Below are 17,313 nucleotides of genomic sequence, written 5' to 3'. Positions count from 1 at the left end.
AATTTGTGTGGCATGCTAGGGCATGAAGTCATTTTACTAAATGCTGTGAGGATCATGGAAGTGTGTTAAAAGAAGATAAACATGGCGAAAATAATAATTTCCATTTATTGAACACTTGTTATGACATCCAGGCACTGTGTCAAACACATGATATATATTCTCTTACTGAACCTTCACAATGAGCCTATAAAGCAGGTATTTTTCCACATTTTATGGCCAGGGAAGTAGACAGAGGAATTAAGTCCATGGCTGCAGATTCACATAGCAAAATGGAAGAGGCAGGATTTGAACTGAGGTCTGACTCAGTGGTATGCTGAGAATGTATGCTTAACACCACTCCTGTCATCTGGCCACTCTAACAGTGGTGACCAGACAGAACTTAACAGAGCTCAGACATGACATACAGGTAGTCTCAGAGGTCATGGCAATTGAAGGCATTCTCAGGGAAGAAGCCTGATATGAACTCTGCCAATGAGGCTTTTGGCATTCCTTAGACTCACTAATCAAAGGTGAGCCAGGGCCAGAAGTATCAGCATCAGCTTATTAGAAATGCAGACTCTCAGACCCTACCCCAGGCCTACTGAGTCAACCACTGCAGCAAGATCCCAGGAAATTCATGTGCACCTTCAAGCCTGGGAAGCCATGGTTTAGATACACATTGACATGTGCCAGAGACAAGTGATACCAGGGAGAGGGTATGGTGGCTCAATCGGATCACAGGGGTACCTGTTCTCTGTCCTCAACTGGAGTTGTGGGAGTCGAACGTATACTATGGGAGATGCTCAGAAAAGGAGAGCCCATTTTGTGCTGTCTTATATGTAAGAAATGTTACCTTTCCTAAAAGTATCCCAAAAGAATCCCTTTAACTGAAATTATTTCCATGTCAAAATAGAACTGATCAATGTGAATTGTTTATCAGACATAGATTATAAAATTGAAGATAGAATCAAGAGAAATGCTGCATTAGTCCATTAGTCGTTAGCTATTTAAGGGCAGATCACATCTGACCCCAAACTTTTTGAATTTGTACTTCAATTTAGAGCTGGTAATGATACAATTCATGCCTATTGCTACACTGTAAACACAAATTTACTGACTGATTTAATAGACATGTCTTTGTGTAGACAGTGATAATTATAAATGGAGGTTTGTATCAAAGCTAGACACTACTGTTTCTCTTATCTACACCTCACTCTTTCTCTTTCTCCCCATCCCTCCCTACTCCTCTCTCCATTTCTCTCTCATAGGCAACCTATAACAAAGTCAGTATTTATGAGGCAAAGGGTGCAGTTTCATGATCTTTTTCCTTTTGTGATTGGCAGTGGAGACAACATTGTGGTGAACATGCTTGAACCTGGTCCTGTTTCCCCAGAGGACCCCTTACCTTGTTTTTGTTGTTCAGAACTGAGGCAGGAAGCCCAGTAGGAAACCCGATTAGGTGAAGCATCTTCAAGTCCGATTAGACCATAGGTAGTCATTAGAAGGATCAGGTGCCATCTGGGGACTTTATGTGTGACAAAGTCCTGAAACATGTTCAAACCCCAGTATGAGTAAGGGAAGCAGTGGAAGCGTGCTGGGTATGCAGAAGCATAAAATCATAGCATTTCATCGTGTGCTGCTTCTGCTATTTGTCCTGTGTTATGTTGAGTCACCAAATTGTGTACACTCACAGTCATTTCAGAATTACATTAATGAGGTAATAAGCAAGAGTGCCTAAATAAAACAAAAGGCCTAGTTCTTTCTTTTTAAATGATTACCAGGAACAAGTACTGACTTAGAAACTTATCAGAATGAGAAAATGTCAAACAATTTCATTTTTAGCTGCACAGTAACAACTTTCTCCCATTAACATAAATAAATGAGGGTTAAAAGTTGTCTGGGAGAGAAGTGCTTGTGTATTGGTGAATACACCAATTTTTCTGGAGGATATTTTTTCTGGAGGATAACACTAGGCAAGAAAGAAAGAAAGGAAACCTTCATGAGGAAGATTTCAGAACTGCAGAGCATGCTAGGACCTAGTTTGTTTCTGGCTGTGGTCTCCTTAGGGTGAGCTCTGTCTGGTGATTAGCATCACCGTGGATTAAATTAATTGGCTGTACTCAATCCCTTGCTGGACATACTGAGAATAAATCCAAAGACATTAGTTTCTTTGCACGAAATGAGGTTACATATCCAGTGACATTTATTTGAGCTATTTAAACAACTTAAACATCTTTTTCTTTTCTTAATAAGGGAAGTTCCAAGTTCTGGTAAGTACAAAACTATTTGAAATCTTTCTTTTGAAAATATTCTATGTTTTGCTAGTTGTATTTTGTTTTCCATGTTATACCTAGATTATAGATCTGTGTTCTGTCTTTAACTGTTAGAAAAAGAATAAATGTGATTAACAATTATCTTTTACCTAAATATGCCAGCAACCTTCACAATATGCTGATATTGAGGGAGAATGGAAGTTCAGTATCAGGAAATCAAGTGATTCTAGTTTATTCAAATGAGTAATGTTTACTTTGTTTCTGACAATAAAAGCATTATATACTTCTTATAGACATCTGGGCAATACATTAAAGAAGAAGGCAGCTGCTTGTAATTCAACAATGCTATGACTACCACAGTGAATAACTGGTGATTTTCCTTTTTGAATCTCCTCTCTCAACTCTACCCCATAGGCTTATGAAAATCTGAAACGAACTAATTTTTCTTGCAACATCAAGTCTCTGAATTGCTAAAAGAATGAACATTCTGTACATTCTGTATTTCTCAGTTTTCCATTATTTCTAATTCATTATTTGTGACTTGTCTGAATTCACATTATGTGGTAGAAAATTAAACTTAAAATATAATTAGTGAAATGACGCATGTAAATCTGTCGTGTTTTGTCAAGTGAGTGGGAGAGTGAAGACACGGCCCTCTTGGTAGAGGCCAATTATTTAGTTCTGAGCAGCACAGCTGTAAATGATTGATTTAAGTGGGGTTTGATTAAAACTAATGATGCCACAGATAAGCCTAGTCACAGTTGAGCCTAAGGGTGTTAAAAAATCTGCTTAATATTAAAGAGCAATGAAAGTATGCATGATAGCTCCATTGTCTAACTTTAGGCAATAAAGAAGCTCTGCAGAGAAGAAGAGAGGATATTGGTAGCAAGCTGTCATGTCATTAGAAGTGGATTTTAAGGCAAAGAGATTTTGTAAACCAGCTTCCTTGCTACACATAGGGAAGTCACTGGTGAGGAAACTGGAGGGCCTCAAGATTCTACAGTTACCTGTTTCCACCTCCACTTCTTCTTCAGCCTAAACTTCTGGGAGAATTAAACCATTTTATGCTGCTCAGTTTGTTTGTTCCCAAGGTAGCCCTTAACTATATTACTGCTTTATTCCAAATTTGGAGGGCATAAGATAAAACTTATTATCGAAAATGTATGTAAAGATACAATGCCAAATTTCCATGCAAATTCTGATTCTTTTTTTTTTTTTTTGAGATGGAGTCTTGCTTTGTCACCCAGGCTGAAGTGCAGTGCTGCGATCTCGGCTCACTGCAAGCTCTGCCTCCCGGGTTCACACCATTCTCCTGCCTCAGCCTCCCAAGTAGCTGGGACTAAAGGTGCCTGCCACCACGCCCGGCTAATTTTGTTTTTTCTTTTTTTTTTTAGTAGAGATGGGGTTTCACTGTGTTAGCCAGGATGGTCTCAATCTCCTGACCTCGTGGTCTGCCTGCCTCGGCCTCCCAAAGTGCTGGGATTACAGGCGTGAACCACTGCACCCAGTCTCTGATTAGTTTTTAAAACTGATTAAGAATGGAGCACAGCTAACATAGGAGAACTAAAAAAAGTTATGGAGGGCTGGTAGCTCTGTTTCACAAAAGTGGGCACTCTATTGTCAAGACTTAATGACCACATTGCTAGTCTTGCTCATGTGTACCAGGTAAATGCTGTACCACCTCTGCCTTCTTCCTGTAGGGCATCTCTACCACTTTTTGCCTCTGGCATCTCAACTTTACACAGGCTTTCCTCTAGAAATTGCCCTCTCTTCTCACTCCTACCCCCAATCCCTCAGGCTGTATAAGACATTCCTCTTTAATATTCTCTTGGTACCCCAACTCTTCCTCTTCCTCAGTTGAGCTATTGAGTTACTCTGTGAACTTCCCATGGACTCTGTAGGAAATACAAATTATTAACACAGGGTAAAGGCTGATTCACTTTCTTTAGAAATATTTGGTTTGCACCCTCTTTCCAAATGATGACATTGTACACTCAATGAACACAAATCTCTTTTTCCAATGATAATACCTAATCTTGATCATGTTCTGGGTTTTACACACAAGGCCCTCCTTATCATAGGCTCTTAAGACTCACCTACAAGGATGCAGAATCTCAACCCTCTACCTAAAAGTTCCCCCAGTGACTTCTAGGAGTTCCCAGAGATTCTCTCACACACTATGAAGATCATGTGAACTTGTATTTTTGTTTTGTTTTCACTACAGCGTCCCCAACAAGGTGCCTGGCAACCACCCTGTTGGATGTACCTTCTCTACAAATGCTCCTCCACTGCTGGGGACCTGGCATCTTCCCAGGTCATGGTACCTTCAGCACCTGCCCTTCATGCACTGGGGCTCAAAACCAATGCTCAGGGCTGGGTAGCAGTGGGATGTGGACAATGGCAGCTGCCTCTTTGCTCCTATTGTATTTATCTTCCATGTTTTCCCTCCAGGCCCCAGCACAAAATCTCCTTTCTCTTTGGCCAAAACCGACATTAGTATATTGGCTCACACAGATGTGTTCCCAAAGTGGTCACCAGGTTAATAGCTCTCCAAATAGTGAGATTCAGGCATTTAAAAGGTGACATTAAGAGCTTCATGATGTATCTACACCAAGAAAAATATCATTTTCCAAAATTAGGTGAAAAACGTGGCTCAAATATTATTCATGTACAATATTTTCAAATAAACATATAAGTAAACCAACCTAAAATGTAATTGGAAGGAAAGAGTTCTAAAGTCTTATTTATTTATTTATTTATTTATTTATTTATTTATTTATTTATTGAAATGGAGTCTCGCTGTGTTATCCAGGCCTGGGTGCAGTGGTGCGATCTCAGCTCACTGCAACCTCCACCTCCTGGGTTCAAGCGATTCTCCTGCCTCTGCCTCCTGAATAGAGTAGCTGGGACTACAAGCGCACACCCCCACACCCGGCTAATTTTTGTATTTTTAGTAGAGACAAGGTTTCACCATGTTGGCCAGGCTGGTCTCGAACTCCTGATCTCAGGTGATCTACCCGCCTCGGCCTCCCAAAGTGCTGGGATTACACGTGTGAGCCACCACACCTGGCCTAAAGTCTTATTTAAATACTGAAGGAACTCATCCTTCTTATAGTTGCTGAGGCCATGGTGATTAAGCAGCCTGCTCAAGGTCAGACCACAGTTGACCAGATGAGGATGAGAAGAGGTTGTAGTTTTGCTGACTCCATTGCGAAGCTGGATTCCCCAGCTCCTGATGCACATGTCTGCTACAGCTGCTTTTTTTGTCTTAAGTATTATAATTACTTTAAACCTCTGAGGAAGAAAGAAGGGAAGACATCTAATTTCTAGGCTGATCTTCAAATGTTTTTTTCTAAGTTACATTTAGATAAGATTTGTAAATCAGATTGGAGATATATGAAGAATTTTGGATAACAGCTTGCAAACATTTAAGTGGATGATTTGGGCCGAATTTATAGCTGATTTACAATGATAAACATGCCTTTTTCCATCTCTGTATTACCAATTACATTAATTTTGTTTGTTCAATTTGTCTTCAAGGCTGCAGGACTTTCTTACTGTGTCAAAAGACACTAATAATTAAAATGATTTCAAACAATAGAAAACTGGCCACAAATGAAAACAAGGCCAGAACCAGATAAATCCTTCGACTATGCTGCTCATTTGTCAATCAAACTCCAGTTTCACTGAGAAGTGGAAAAGGAAAACCTTGGTGCTTTGCTGAATATTACTCTTCTTGAATTCTCTTCTGAAGGTTTAACTTTAGAACTACTAGTGGGACCAGTAACCAGACTGCACCAGTTTTGGCAGCCCATAGCAATGCTGCCATTTATTCAAAGAACATTTTTGCTTAGTGCAGTGTTTCCCAAAGTAAGATAAGTGGCGTGTGAGATGATTTGCCTGCATTTTCTCCAAACTGCAGTAGAAACATCTGATAGTATCTTAAGAGGGTTCTTACTTAAGGTTCTTTGTGATACATTCCTCCTAGAACTTAATGCCAGGTACATTTTCCTCCAGACAGTTTGGACTTTAAAAACATTTCCTGTTTCTCCCATATTTCCTTATTGTCAGGATATGAAGGACTAAACTGATGAATTGCAAAACTCTCTTACCTTTCTCAGTGGATGGTTTCTGACTTGTGTCTCTCTTGTTTTTTAAATTGTGCAATAATACGTGCTAATTTTAAAGGTTCACAAAATTTACCAACGTATAAAAAAACATGAATATTATCCAGAGTTCTGAAATCCAGAGATAACCACCATCAACACTGGGTTGTATATATTTCTGGACTTTTCCCCAATTCATGTAACTCAGTCATGTGCCACATAACACTACTTTGGTCAATTGTGGACTACCTACATGATGGTGGCCCCATAAGATTATAATACCATATTTTGACTGTACGTTTTCTATGTTTAGATATGTTTAGATACACAAATTACCACTGTGTTACAATGCCCTACAGTATTCAAACAGTAACATGCTGTAGAGATTTATAGCCTAGGAGGAATAGGTTATTCCATAAAGCCTGGGTGTGTAGTAGGCTTTACCATCTGTTTGTGTAAGTACACTCTATGATGTTCACACAATGATGAAATCACCTAACAATGCATTTCTCAGAACTTATCCTCATTGTTAAGCAATGTGACTGTACATATACATTTAAATCAATGGCACAGAATGTTCTGCAAACTGATTTTTTTCACTTAGTAATATGTCATGATCATCTTTCTATGCCAAAAGATATATCTATAAGGTCGTGTTTAATGGTTGTATAGTTTTCCATTGCATGGGTGTATATGTGATAATTTATTTATCTCGGCCCTTATTAGTGTGTTTAGGTTGTTTTTAACTTTTAAATTATAAATATCCTTATTTAACTGTTTATCTCTTTTTATTATAAGTCCCTTAAAATTGTTTTTCAAAATTGATAGGTATAATGAATGAATAAACGAATGAAAGAATAAACTTCTAGGAATATTCTGGATGTCTGCAGCTATATTTAGCATGCATTAGTATTACCATGTATTCGCTATGGTGCTGTGATTCTGGAGATAATTTTCTTTCTTCTCTAGGTCTTAGCCAAAATGAGTGATACTCCTTCTACTGGTTTTTCCATCATTCATCCTACTTCTTCTGAAGATCAAGTTCCACCCCCTCGTCATTTGAGTCTCACTCATCCTGTTGTGGCCAAGCGGATCAGTTTCTACAAGAGCGGAGACCCCCAATTTGGTGGGGTCAGGGTGGTGGTCAACCCTCGCTCCTTTAAGTCCTTTGATGCTCTGCTGGATAACTTGTCCAGGAAGGTACCCCTACCTTTTGGAGTGAGGAACATCAGCACCCCTCGAGGCAGGCACAGCATCACGCGCCTGGAGGAGCTGGAGGACGGCGAGTCGTACCTATGTTCCCACGGCAGGAAGGTGCAGCCTGTGGACCTGGACAAAGCCAGTCGGCGCCCGCGGCCCTGGCTCAGCAGCCGGGCCATCAGCGCGCATGCACCGCCCCACCCCGTCGCCGTCGCTGTTCCCGGCAAGCCCCGCGCCCCACGGAGTCTGGTGGTCTTCAGGAATGGTGACCCGAAGACGAGGCGCACGGTTCTTCTGAGCAGGAGGGTCACCCAGAGCTTCGAGACATTTCTACAGCACCTGACAGAGGTCATGCAGCGCCCGGTGGTCAAGCTATATGCTACGGACGGAAGGAGGGTGAGCGTTCTAGGGGGCTCCTCAAGCCTGAGCTCATTTTGGGCACCCTACTAATTGGGTTCGTGTGGGGTGTGAATGGTGGCCCCTGGGAAGGAAGTCTTCCTCCCTGCCTGTGTATGTGAGTGTGTGCACCCAATACTGCCTTTGTTCCTTTGTCAGAATCTGACTGGAATCTCATCTTTACCTCACGCTGCCCACCCCTTTGTCTTCCCTGAGCCCCGAGTTATATAATGTTTTCACATGGAATCCAATCTTGACAATATTTTTTGGAAAGGAGTGGCAAAGAGTAGTATTTTCATAGAGGAAGCATTTTCCTGGGATCCCTGCTGGGAGGTAACTGACTCCCCACCCCCACCCAACCTTGACATTTGGTATTTCTACTTATTTTGTATACACCATTGGTGCCTAAGAAAATGCTCAGTGATGATGTCTTTCAAGCCTAGGAGGTTGTTGATTTGATTCAATAAAGTTATAAAATTACCAGTTAGTATAGAATGTGCTCATCTCAGGATAATGACTCTGGTCTCTTTTAGGTTCCCAGCCTCCAGGCAGTGATCCTGAGCTCTGGAGCTGTGGTGGCAGCAGGAAGGGAGCCATTTAAACCAGGAAATTATGACATCCAAAAATACTTGCTTCCTGCTAGATTACCAGGGATCTCTCAGCGTGTGTACCCCAAGGGAAATGCAAAGTCAGAAAGCAGAAAGAGTAAGTCACTTATTAATATATAGTACGTATTTTTAGCCCTGAGATTTTTTTTTTTGCCTCAACGACAGCAAAAATCCATGCTTAAATGACCAGTTCTTTCACCACAGAAACGAGAAGGAGAGGATTTAAAAACATTCTAAACTGAAATTGGCTATATTTAGAGTTGGAAAGAGTCAAAGAGATTATCTGTTTTTTAGACTTTTCCAAATCAATGACGTGCCTGTTTAAATTGATGATGTGTGCTTTTTTTGCATAAACTACCTAGTTAAAAAATAAAAATGCCAGCATTTCTTGCTTTAGAGTGGAATCTGTGTAAGTCTCTTCTCTGGTTGTTGCAGAGTTTTCTCTGAATAGTACCATGCAGCATACATAGCTGACCTCAGCAGGTTAGCAGAATGACTGTAGTTTTTCAAATCTCCTCTATGTGCTCTGCCTTTTGAAGTTATTGCTATAAAAATTACAGGTTCTTAGATCCACATTTTATTTATTAAAAAAGGTTCATGCAACCAATTCATGCTGGTTAACGATAATGTAGGTTGATAATTCCTTAGATTCTGCTGTGTAGCATTATCCTTTGGATAGGGGAGGAAGAGGGCCTCTTCAGGCCCAGGGATGTGGGATAAGCTGTAAATTGCCTGTACAGCATGGCTAATCTCATTATTCATTGTACTCAGTATTTCCGGGGAAAACAAGCTGTTTGCTAGAGTACTGATTGTTTTTTATACTTAAGTTTTTATTCTCTTTAGACTTGGATAATATTTATTTTAAATAGTATTAATCTGTCTACTTACTGCTAACGTGGGTGAAACTAATCCATCGTTTAATGATTTCATGGATATATTCAGTAGATAATTATTAATGCTTCTATTTTGTAAGCTTTAGGTTGCCACATATATGTTATAAATATGGTAGTGCTATTTCACGTTTGTCGTTTTACTAAAATGATTTTATTATGTCTGATACAGGTTGCTGAGTATGGTTTTTGATGACTGCAGGAAATCTGAGGGCTTTGTTAAATTTTACTTCAAAAATTTGAGACATTTTGATTTACAATTTAAGTAAAAGCATATCAAAAATAAGAAAAAATATTTCTAGGTTTATACTCTGCAACATTAAAGGGGCTTACCTGATGGCAAGTATGTGCAAATCTATATAGATTTGCTAACAGGAATTTTTTTTTTTCTTTTTGAGATGGGGTTGCGCTGTGTTACCCAGGCTGTTATGATGGGCTGAAGTGATCACCCACCTCAGCCTCCCAAAGTGCTGGGATTACAGGTGTGAGCCATTGCGCCCGGCCCAGGCCTCTTGATTGAATTTAAGAAGCAAGAGTGCCAAGGTTAATGCTGAAGACACACATTAAAAAGATAACGGATATCTGGACTTATGTCTAGCTCTGTTCTCTCTTGTGCCCTGTATTAAGTCAGTTGCAACGATTATACAAAGTGCATGCTAAATTAATAATTAGTACTTGATTAAGTCTTAATTATAAAAATGTTTCTGCTTTCATAAAGCTATGGATACCTCTTTTGATATTTGTAGGTGGAAAGATGAATACCAGCATAAATTGTTGCTTGCCTTGTTTGAATAGGTAAGCAGTACTTGGTTGGACTCCAGTTTCAGTATTGGTAAACAAAACAACGAAATGAAAACCCACAAACTTTTATCTTTGGTAGAATTCTTAGCAGTTTTTATACATTTTTAAAATTAAAATTACCTCATTAAACTTGTTAAAATTCTCTGAATCTCTTCATTAAAGTTGAATTAGAGATCTCTTCTAAAGAGTGGTTTGAAGAAATGTACCACTGTTACAGTAGGTTTTCTCAAATAACTATTGGGAAAATACATAGGCTGAGCATGGTGGCTCACACCTATAATCCCAGCACTTTGGGAGGCTGAGGCAAGCGGATCACGAGGTCAGGAAATTGAGACCATCCTGGCCAACACGGTGAAACTCCGTCTTTACTGAAAATACAAAACAATTAGCTGGGTGTGGTGGTGTGTGTCTGTAGTCCCAGCTACTCGGGAGGCTGAAGCAGGAGAATCGCTTGAACCCTGGAGGAAGAGGTTGCAGTGAGCCCAGATCGCGCCACTGCACTCCAGCCTGGTGACAGAGTGAGACTCCGCCTCAAAAAAAAAAAAAAAAAAAAAAAAAAAAATACGTAGAGCTCAGAAACGTATCAGTAACATTTTACTATGAAATACAGAAAATATGCTACTTTTCATACTAATTATTTCCCTTTTTCTCTTTTTTTCTTTGCTGCCTCTTCCTTTGGATATTTTTAACTTCTCTGCCTTCCGTATTATATTTTGATGTGGGCACCTTTTACTCTTAAAATCTTTAAAGTAAGCACACATATGTCTTCAAGCTCAAGGTCCCAGATTTATTCTGTTTCTTCTGAGAAAACACATAATAATGATAGCTACTTAGACTATTCTTTTGTTCCTGAAAATTACTTGGCCTTAGAAAAGAGTGATTCTCAGAATTTACCAATATATCCTTCTGAAGATGATATTGAGAAATCAATTATTTTTAATCAAGATGGCACTATGACAGTTGAGATGAAAGTTCGATTCAGAATAAAAGAGGAAGAAACCATAAAATGGACAACTACTGTTAGTAAAACTGGTCCTTCTAATAATGATGAAAAGAGTGAGATGAGTTTTCCAGGAAGAACAGAAAGTCGGTCATCTGGTTTAAAGCTTGCAGCATGTTCATTCTCTGCAGATGTGTCACCTATGGAGCGAAGCAGTAATCAAGAAGGCAGTTTAGCAGAGGAGATAAACATTCAAACGACAGATGAAGAGCCTGAAACGTGCAGTTCTGCTAGTTGGGAGAATGCTACTGTGGACACAGATATCACCCAGGGAACTCAGGATCAAGCAAAGCATCGTTTTTATAGGCCCCCTACACCTGGACTAAGAAGAGTGAGACAAAAGAAATCTGTAATAGGCAGTGTGACCTTAGTATCTGAAACTGAGGTTCAAGAGAAAATGATTGGACAGTTTTCCTATAGTGAAGAAAGGGAAAGTGGAGAAAACAAGTCTGAGTATCATATGTTTACACATTCTTGCAGTAAAATGTCAGCAGTATCTAACAAACCAGTACTTGTTCAGATCAATAACAACGATCAAATGGAGGAGTCATTGTTAGAAAGAAAAAAGGAAAACAGACTGCTTAAGTCAAGTGCAATAAGTGCTGGTGTTATAGAAATTACAAGTCAGAAGATGTTAGAGATGTCCCATAATAATGGTTTGCCATCAACTATATCAAATAACTCAATTGTGGAGGAAGATGTAGTTGATAGTATAGTATTGGACAACAAAACTGGTGTCAAGAACTTCAAAGCTTATGATAACACCAATGATAGGTTCAGCCCTATTTCAGCAGATGCAACCCACTTTTCAAGTACCAACTCTGGAATTGACAAAAATATTTGTGAGGCTACAGCTTCAGAAGCATCCTCTACTGTCACTGCAAGAATTGACAGACTAATTAATGAATTTGCTCAGTGTGGTTTAACAAAACTTCCAAAAAATGAAAAGAAGATTTTGTCATCTGTTGCCAGCAAAAAGAAGAAAAAATCTCGACAGCAAGCAATAAATTCCAGATATCAAGATGGACAGCTTGCAACCAAAGGAATTCTTAATAAGAATGAGAGAATGAACACAAGAGGGAGAATTAGAAAGGAAATGATATTGCAAGATTCAGATAGTCCCCTTAAAGGAGGGATACTTTGTGAGGAAGACCTCCAGAGAAGTGATACTGTAATTGAATCAAATACTTTTTGTTCCAAAAGTAATCTCAATTCCACTATTTCCAAGAATTTCCACAGAAATAAATTAAATACTACTCAAAATTCCAAGGTTCAAGGACTTTTAACCAAAAGAAAATCTAGATCACTAAAGAAAGTAAGCTTAGGAGCACCTAAAAAAAGAGAAATCTGTCAAGGAGATAAAGTGTTTCCTCACAATGAATCTAAATATTGCAAAAGTACTTTTGAAAATAAAAGTTTATTTCATGTATTTAACATCCTTGAGCAAAAACCCAAATATTTTTATGCACCACAATCTCAAGCAGAAGTGGCATCTGGGTATTTGAGAGGAATGGCAAAGAAGAGTTTAGTTACTGATTCACACATAACTTTAAGAAGCCAGAAAAAACAAAAAGGGGATAAATTGAAAGCAAGTGGTGTTGTAAGTAAACAACATGCTACAACCAGGGCAAATTCCTTAGCTTCTTTGAAAAAACCTGATTTTCCTGAGGATATTGCTCATCATTCAATTCAAAATTATATACAGAGTTGGCTGCAGAACATAAATCCATATCCAACTTTAAAGCCTATAAAATCAGCTCCAGTATGTAGAAATGAAATGAGTGTGGTAAATTGTAACAATAATAGTTTTCCAGGGAATGATATCCATACAAGTTCTGGAAAAATAAATAATTTTGTTATGGAAAGTAATAAGCACATAACTAAAATTGCCAGTGTGACAGGAGATAATCTATGTAAAGAGGGAGATAAGTCTTTTATTGCCAGTGATACTGGTGAAGAAGATCTCCATGAGACACAGGTTGGATCTCTGAATGATGCTTATTTGGTTTCCCTGCATGAACATTGTACTTTGTCACAGTCAGCTATTAATGATCATAATACTAAACATCATATAGCTGCTGAAAAATCAGGACCAGAGAAAAAACTTGTTTACCAGGAAATAAACCTAGCTAGAAAAAGGCAAAGTGTAGAGGCTGCCATTCAAGTAGATCCTATAGAAGAGGAAACTCCAAAAGACCTCTTACCAGTCCTGATGCTTCACCAATTGCAAGCTTCAGTTCCTGGTATTCCCAAGACTCAGAATGGAGTTGTTCAAATGCCAGGTTCACTTGCAAATGTTCCCTTTCATTCTGCAATATGTAATTCATCCACTAATCTCCTTCTAGCTTGGCTCTTGGTGCTAAATCTAAAGGGAAGTATGAATAGCTTCTGTCAAGTTGATGCTCACAAGACTACCAACAAATCTTCAGAAACACTTGCATTACTGGAGATTCTAAAGCACATAGCCATCACAGAGGAAGCTGATGACTTGAAAGCTGCTGTTGCCAATTTAGTGGAGTCAACTATAAGCTACTTTGGACTCAGTGAGAAAGAACAAGACATGGTTCCATTAGATCTTTCTGCAAATTGTTCCACAGTCAACATTCAGAGTGTTCCTAAGTGCAGTGAAAATGAAAGAACACAAAGAATCTCCTCTTTGGATGGAGACTGCTCTGCCAGTGAGGCATGTGCCCCTGAAGTCTGTGTTTTGGAAGTGACTTGCTCTCCATGTGAGATGTGCACTGTAAATAAGACTTATCCTCCAAAAGAGACATGTAACCCCAGTGACGCTCTTTTTCCTAGTGAGGGTTATGGTGTGGATCAGACTTCTATGAATAAGGCTTGTTTCCTAGGAGAGGTCTGTTCACTTACTGATACTGTGTTTTCCAACAAGGCTTGTGCTCAAAAGGAGAACCATATCTATGAGGGAGCTTGCCTAATTGATGAGACTTACGTTCCTGTCAGTGTCTGCAATACCATTGACTTTTTCAACTCCAAAGAAAACACATATACTGATAACTTGGAATCAACTGAAGAGTTAGAAAGAGGTGATGACATTCAGAAAGATCTAAATATTTTGACAGACCCTGAATATAAAAATGGCTTTAATACATTGGTGTCACATCAAAATATCAGTAATTTAAGCTCCTGTGGCCTTTGCTTAAGTGAAAAAGAAGCAGAACTTGATAAGAAACGTAGTTCTCTAGATGATTTTAAAAATTGTTCACTAAAGAAGTTTCAGGATGAAAATGCATATACTTCCTTTGATATGGAAGAACCAAGGACTTCTGAAGAACCAGGCTCAATAACCAACAGCATGACATCAAGTGAAAGAAACATTTCAGAATTGGAATCTTTTGAAGAATTAGAAAACCAGGACACTGATACCTTTAATACGGTGGTAAATGGAGGAGAGCAAGCCACTGAAGAATTAATCCAAGAAGAGTTAGAGGCTAGTAAAACTTTAGAATTGATAGGCATCTCTGGTAAGAATATTATGGAAGAAAAAAGAAGGAATGGTATAATTTATGAAATAATCAGTAAAAGGCTGGCAACACCACCATCTTTAGTTTTTTGCTATGATTCTAAGCAAAATAGCGAAAAGGAGACTAGTGAAGGAGAAAGTAAGGTGGTAAAAATGATGGTGAAAAGTATGGAAGCTGGAAGTTATTCAGAGTCCTCTCCTGATTTAAAAAAATGCATCAGAAGTCCCATGACTTCTGATTGGTCAGACTATCGACCAGACAGTGACAGTGAGCAGCCATATAAAACATCCAGTGATGATCCCAATGACAGTGGCGAACTTGCCCAAGAGAAAGAATACAACATAGGATTTGTTAAAAGGGCGATAGAAAAACTTTACGGTAAAGCAGATATTATCAAGCCATCTTTATTTCCTGGGTCTACCCGCAAATCTCAGGTTTGTCCTTATAATTCGGTGGAATTTCAGTGTTCCAGGAAAGCAAGTCTTTATAATTCTGAAGGGCAGTCATTTGGCTCTTCTGAACAGGTATCTAGTAGTTCACCTATGTTGCAGGAATTCCAGGAGGAAAGACAAGATAAGTGTGATGTTAATGGTGTGAGGAACAATTATTATGGGGGTGACGTTGTAGAATCTGGTACAAAACAAAATGATCACAGCAGAATCCTCACAGACATAGAGGAAGGAGTACTGATTGACAAAGGCAAATGGCTTCTGAAAGAAAATCATTTGCTAAGGATGTCATCTGAAAATCCTGGCATGTGTGGCAATGCAGACACCACATCAGTGGACACCCTACTTGATAATAACAGCAGTGAAGTACCATATTCACATTTTGGTAATTTGGCCCCAGGCCCAGTCATGGATGAACTCTCCTCTTCAGAACTCGAGGAACTAACTCAACCCCTTGAACTAAAATGCAATTACTTTAACATGCCTCATGGTAGTGACTCAGAACCTTTTCATGAGGATGTTCACAATGAAACCTGTGCCAAGGAAAGAATAGCAAATCACCATACAGAGGAGAAGGGTAATAATCATCAGTCAGAAAGAGTATGCACATCTGTCACTCATTCCTTTATGTCTGCTGGTAACAAAGTCTACCCTGTCTCTGATGATGCTATTAAAAACCAACCATTGCCTGGCAGTAATATGATTCATGGTACACTTCAGGAAGCTGACTCTTTGGATAAACTGTATGCTCTTTGTGGTCAACATTGCCCAATACTAACTGTTATTATCCAACCCGTGAATGAGGAAGACCGAGGATTTGCATATCGCAAAGAATCTGATATTGAAAATTTCTTGGGTTTTTATTTATGGATGAAAATACACCCATATTTACTTCAGACAGACAAAAAAGTGTTCAGGGAAGAGAACAATAAAGCAAGTATGAGACAAAATCTTATTGATAATGCCATTGGTGATATATTTGATCAGTTTTATTTCAATAACACATTCGACTTGATGGGTAAAAGAAGAAAACAAAAAAGAATTAACTTTTTGGAGTTAGAGGAAGAAGGTAATTTAAAGAAATTCCAACCAGATTTGAAGGAAAGGTTTTGTATGAATTTCTTGCACACATCATTGTTAGTTGTGAGTAATATGAATTCAGATACACAAGACCTCAGCAGTCAGACAAATGAAATGTTTAAAGCAGTCGATGAGAATAACAACTTATTAAATAACAGATTCCAGGGCTCAAGAACAAATCTCAACCAAGTAGTAAGAGAAAATACCAACTGTCATTACTTCTTTGAAATGCTTGGTCAAGCTTGCCTCTTAGATATTTGCCAAGTTGAGACCTCCTTAAATATTAGCAACAGAAATACTTTAGAAGAACTTTGTATGTTTGAGGGTGAAAATCTTTTCATCTGGGAAGAGGAAGATATATTAAATTTAACTGATCTTGAAAGCAATAGAGAACAAGAAGGTTTATAATTTCAATATCAGCACATTCTTTGTCAATTCATTTTTTCCCATAATGAGATGAAGCACATGTGACAAATATGGACTAGATAACTGCTAAGAATTTCCCATTTCTTCAAAATGAACTTACCCTGGAAAACCTTCCTTTGGATAACCAGTTTGACTTTCATAATTTCTCTGTTCTTTGTTTTTCCAACAATTACAGACTCAGGTTCTCTTATTTTGGAAGTTTCTATCCGGTTTTGTTCTGAACTTACTTTTTTTTTTTTTTTTTGGTATCTATGATTTCTTTGCTCAGGGCATCAAAATGTGCTAAGGACAAGAATTATATCCTTTTTAAAAAATGTTGTTAGCTTGGTATAAAATGTATATTGAATGTATTGGTGAATAAATTGAATAGACATAACCTCAAAGTACTTCACTTATTCTTTTTAACTACTGATTTGATAAAAGGTATGATTATAAGATGTCCACAACAATCTCATAGTTTCTTGTGCCAAATGTGTTGAGTCTAGTTCTTCAGAATATCCAGTGAAATTGCAAGCATTTCCATGGGACAGGATTTACTGTTTTTCTAATAGACTAGACTATCAAGTATCAGTTGGTTTGAATAACTGTGGTATATTTCCCAGGAGTTAACCAGGAAAGCT

The 17,313-nt window shown here is 38.5% G+C and overlaps 1 protein-coding gene across 1 annotated transcript; it reads left to right on the top strand.

Annotated features, from left to right (window-relative positions):
* Positions 1 to 2,113: 2,113 nt before the first annotated feature.
* RP1 (RP1 axonemal microtubule associated) lies at positions 2,114 to 17,069 on the top strand. Its single transcript, XM_010387998.2, has 4 exons — positions 2,114 to 2,249; positions 7,328 to 7,954; positions 8,488 to 8,659; positions 11,004 to 17,069. The coding sequence occupies exons 2-4, from the start codon at positions 7,340 to 7,342 to the stop codon at positions 16,673 to 16,675; spliced, it is 6,459 nt and encodes a 2,152-aa protein (XP_010386300.2). The 5' UTR covers positions 2,114 to 2,249; positions 7,328 to 7,339; the 3' UTR covers positions 16,676 to 17,069.
* Positions 17,070 to 17,313: the final 244 nt, after the last annotated feature.

Source organism: Rhinopithecus roxellana, chromosome 9 (assembly GCF_007565055.1).
Source record: "Rhinopithecus roxellana isolate Shanxi Qingling chromosome 9, ASM756505v1, whole genome shotgun sequence".
Taxonomy (NCBI): domain Eukaryota; kingdom Metazoa; phylum Chordata; class Mammalia; order Primates; family Cercopithecidae; genus Rhinopithecus; species Rhinopithecus roxellana.
The sequence above is the reverse complement of the archived record's forward strand: the minus strand, read 5'-3'. Positions and strand labels throughout refer to the sequence as shown.

What these genes read in the sequence shown, in the direction of transcription:
- RP1 (XM_010387998.2), top strand. Translation starts at nt 7,340, where the DNA reads ATGAGTGATACTCCTTCTACTGGTTTTTCCATCATTCATCCTACTTCT. An exon ending in ATGCTACGGACGGAAGGAGG is followed by an intron (nt 7,955 to 8,487) that starts GTGAGCGTTCTA and finishes GGTCTCTTTTAG; the next exon opens with GTTCCCAGCCTCCAGGCAGT. An exon ending in AAAGTCAGAAAGCAGAAAGA is followed by an intron (nt 8,660 to 11,003) that starts GTAAGTCACTTA and finishes AAATCTTTAAAG; the next exon opens with TAAGCACACATATGTCTTCA.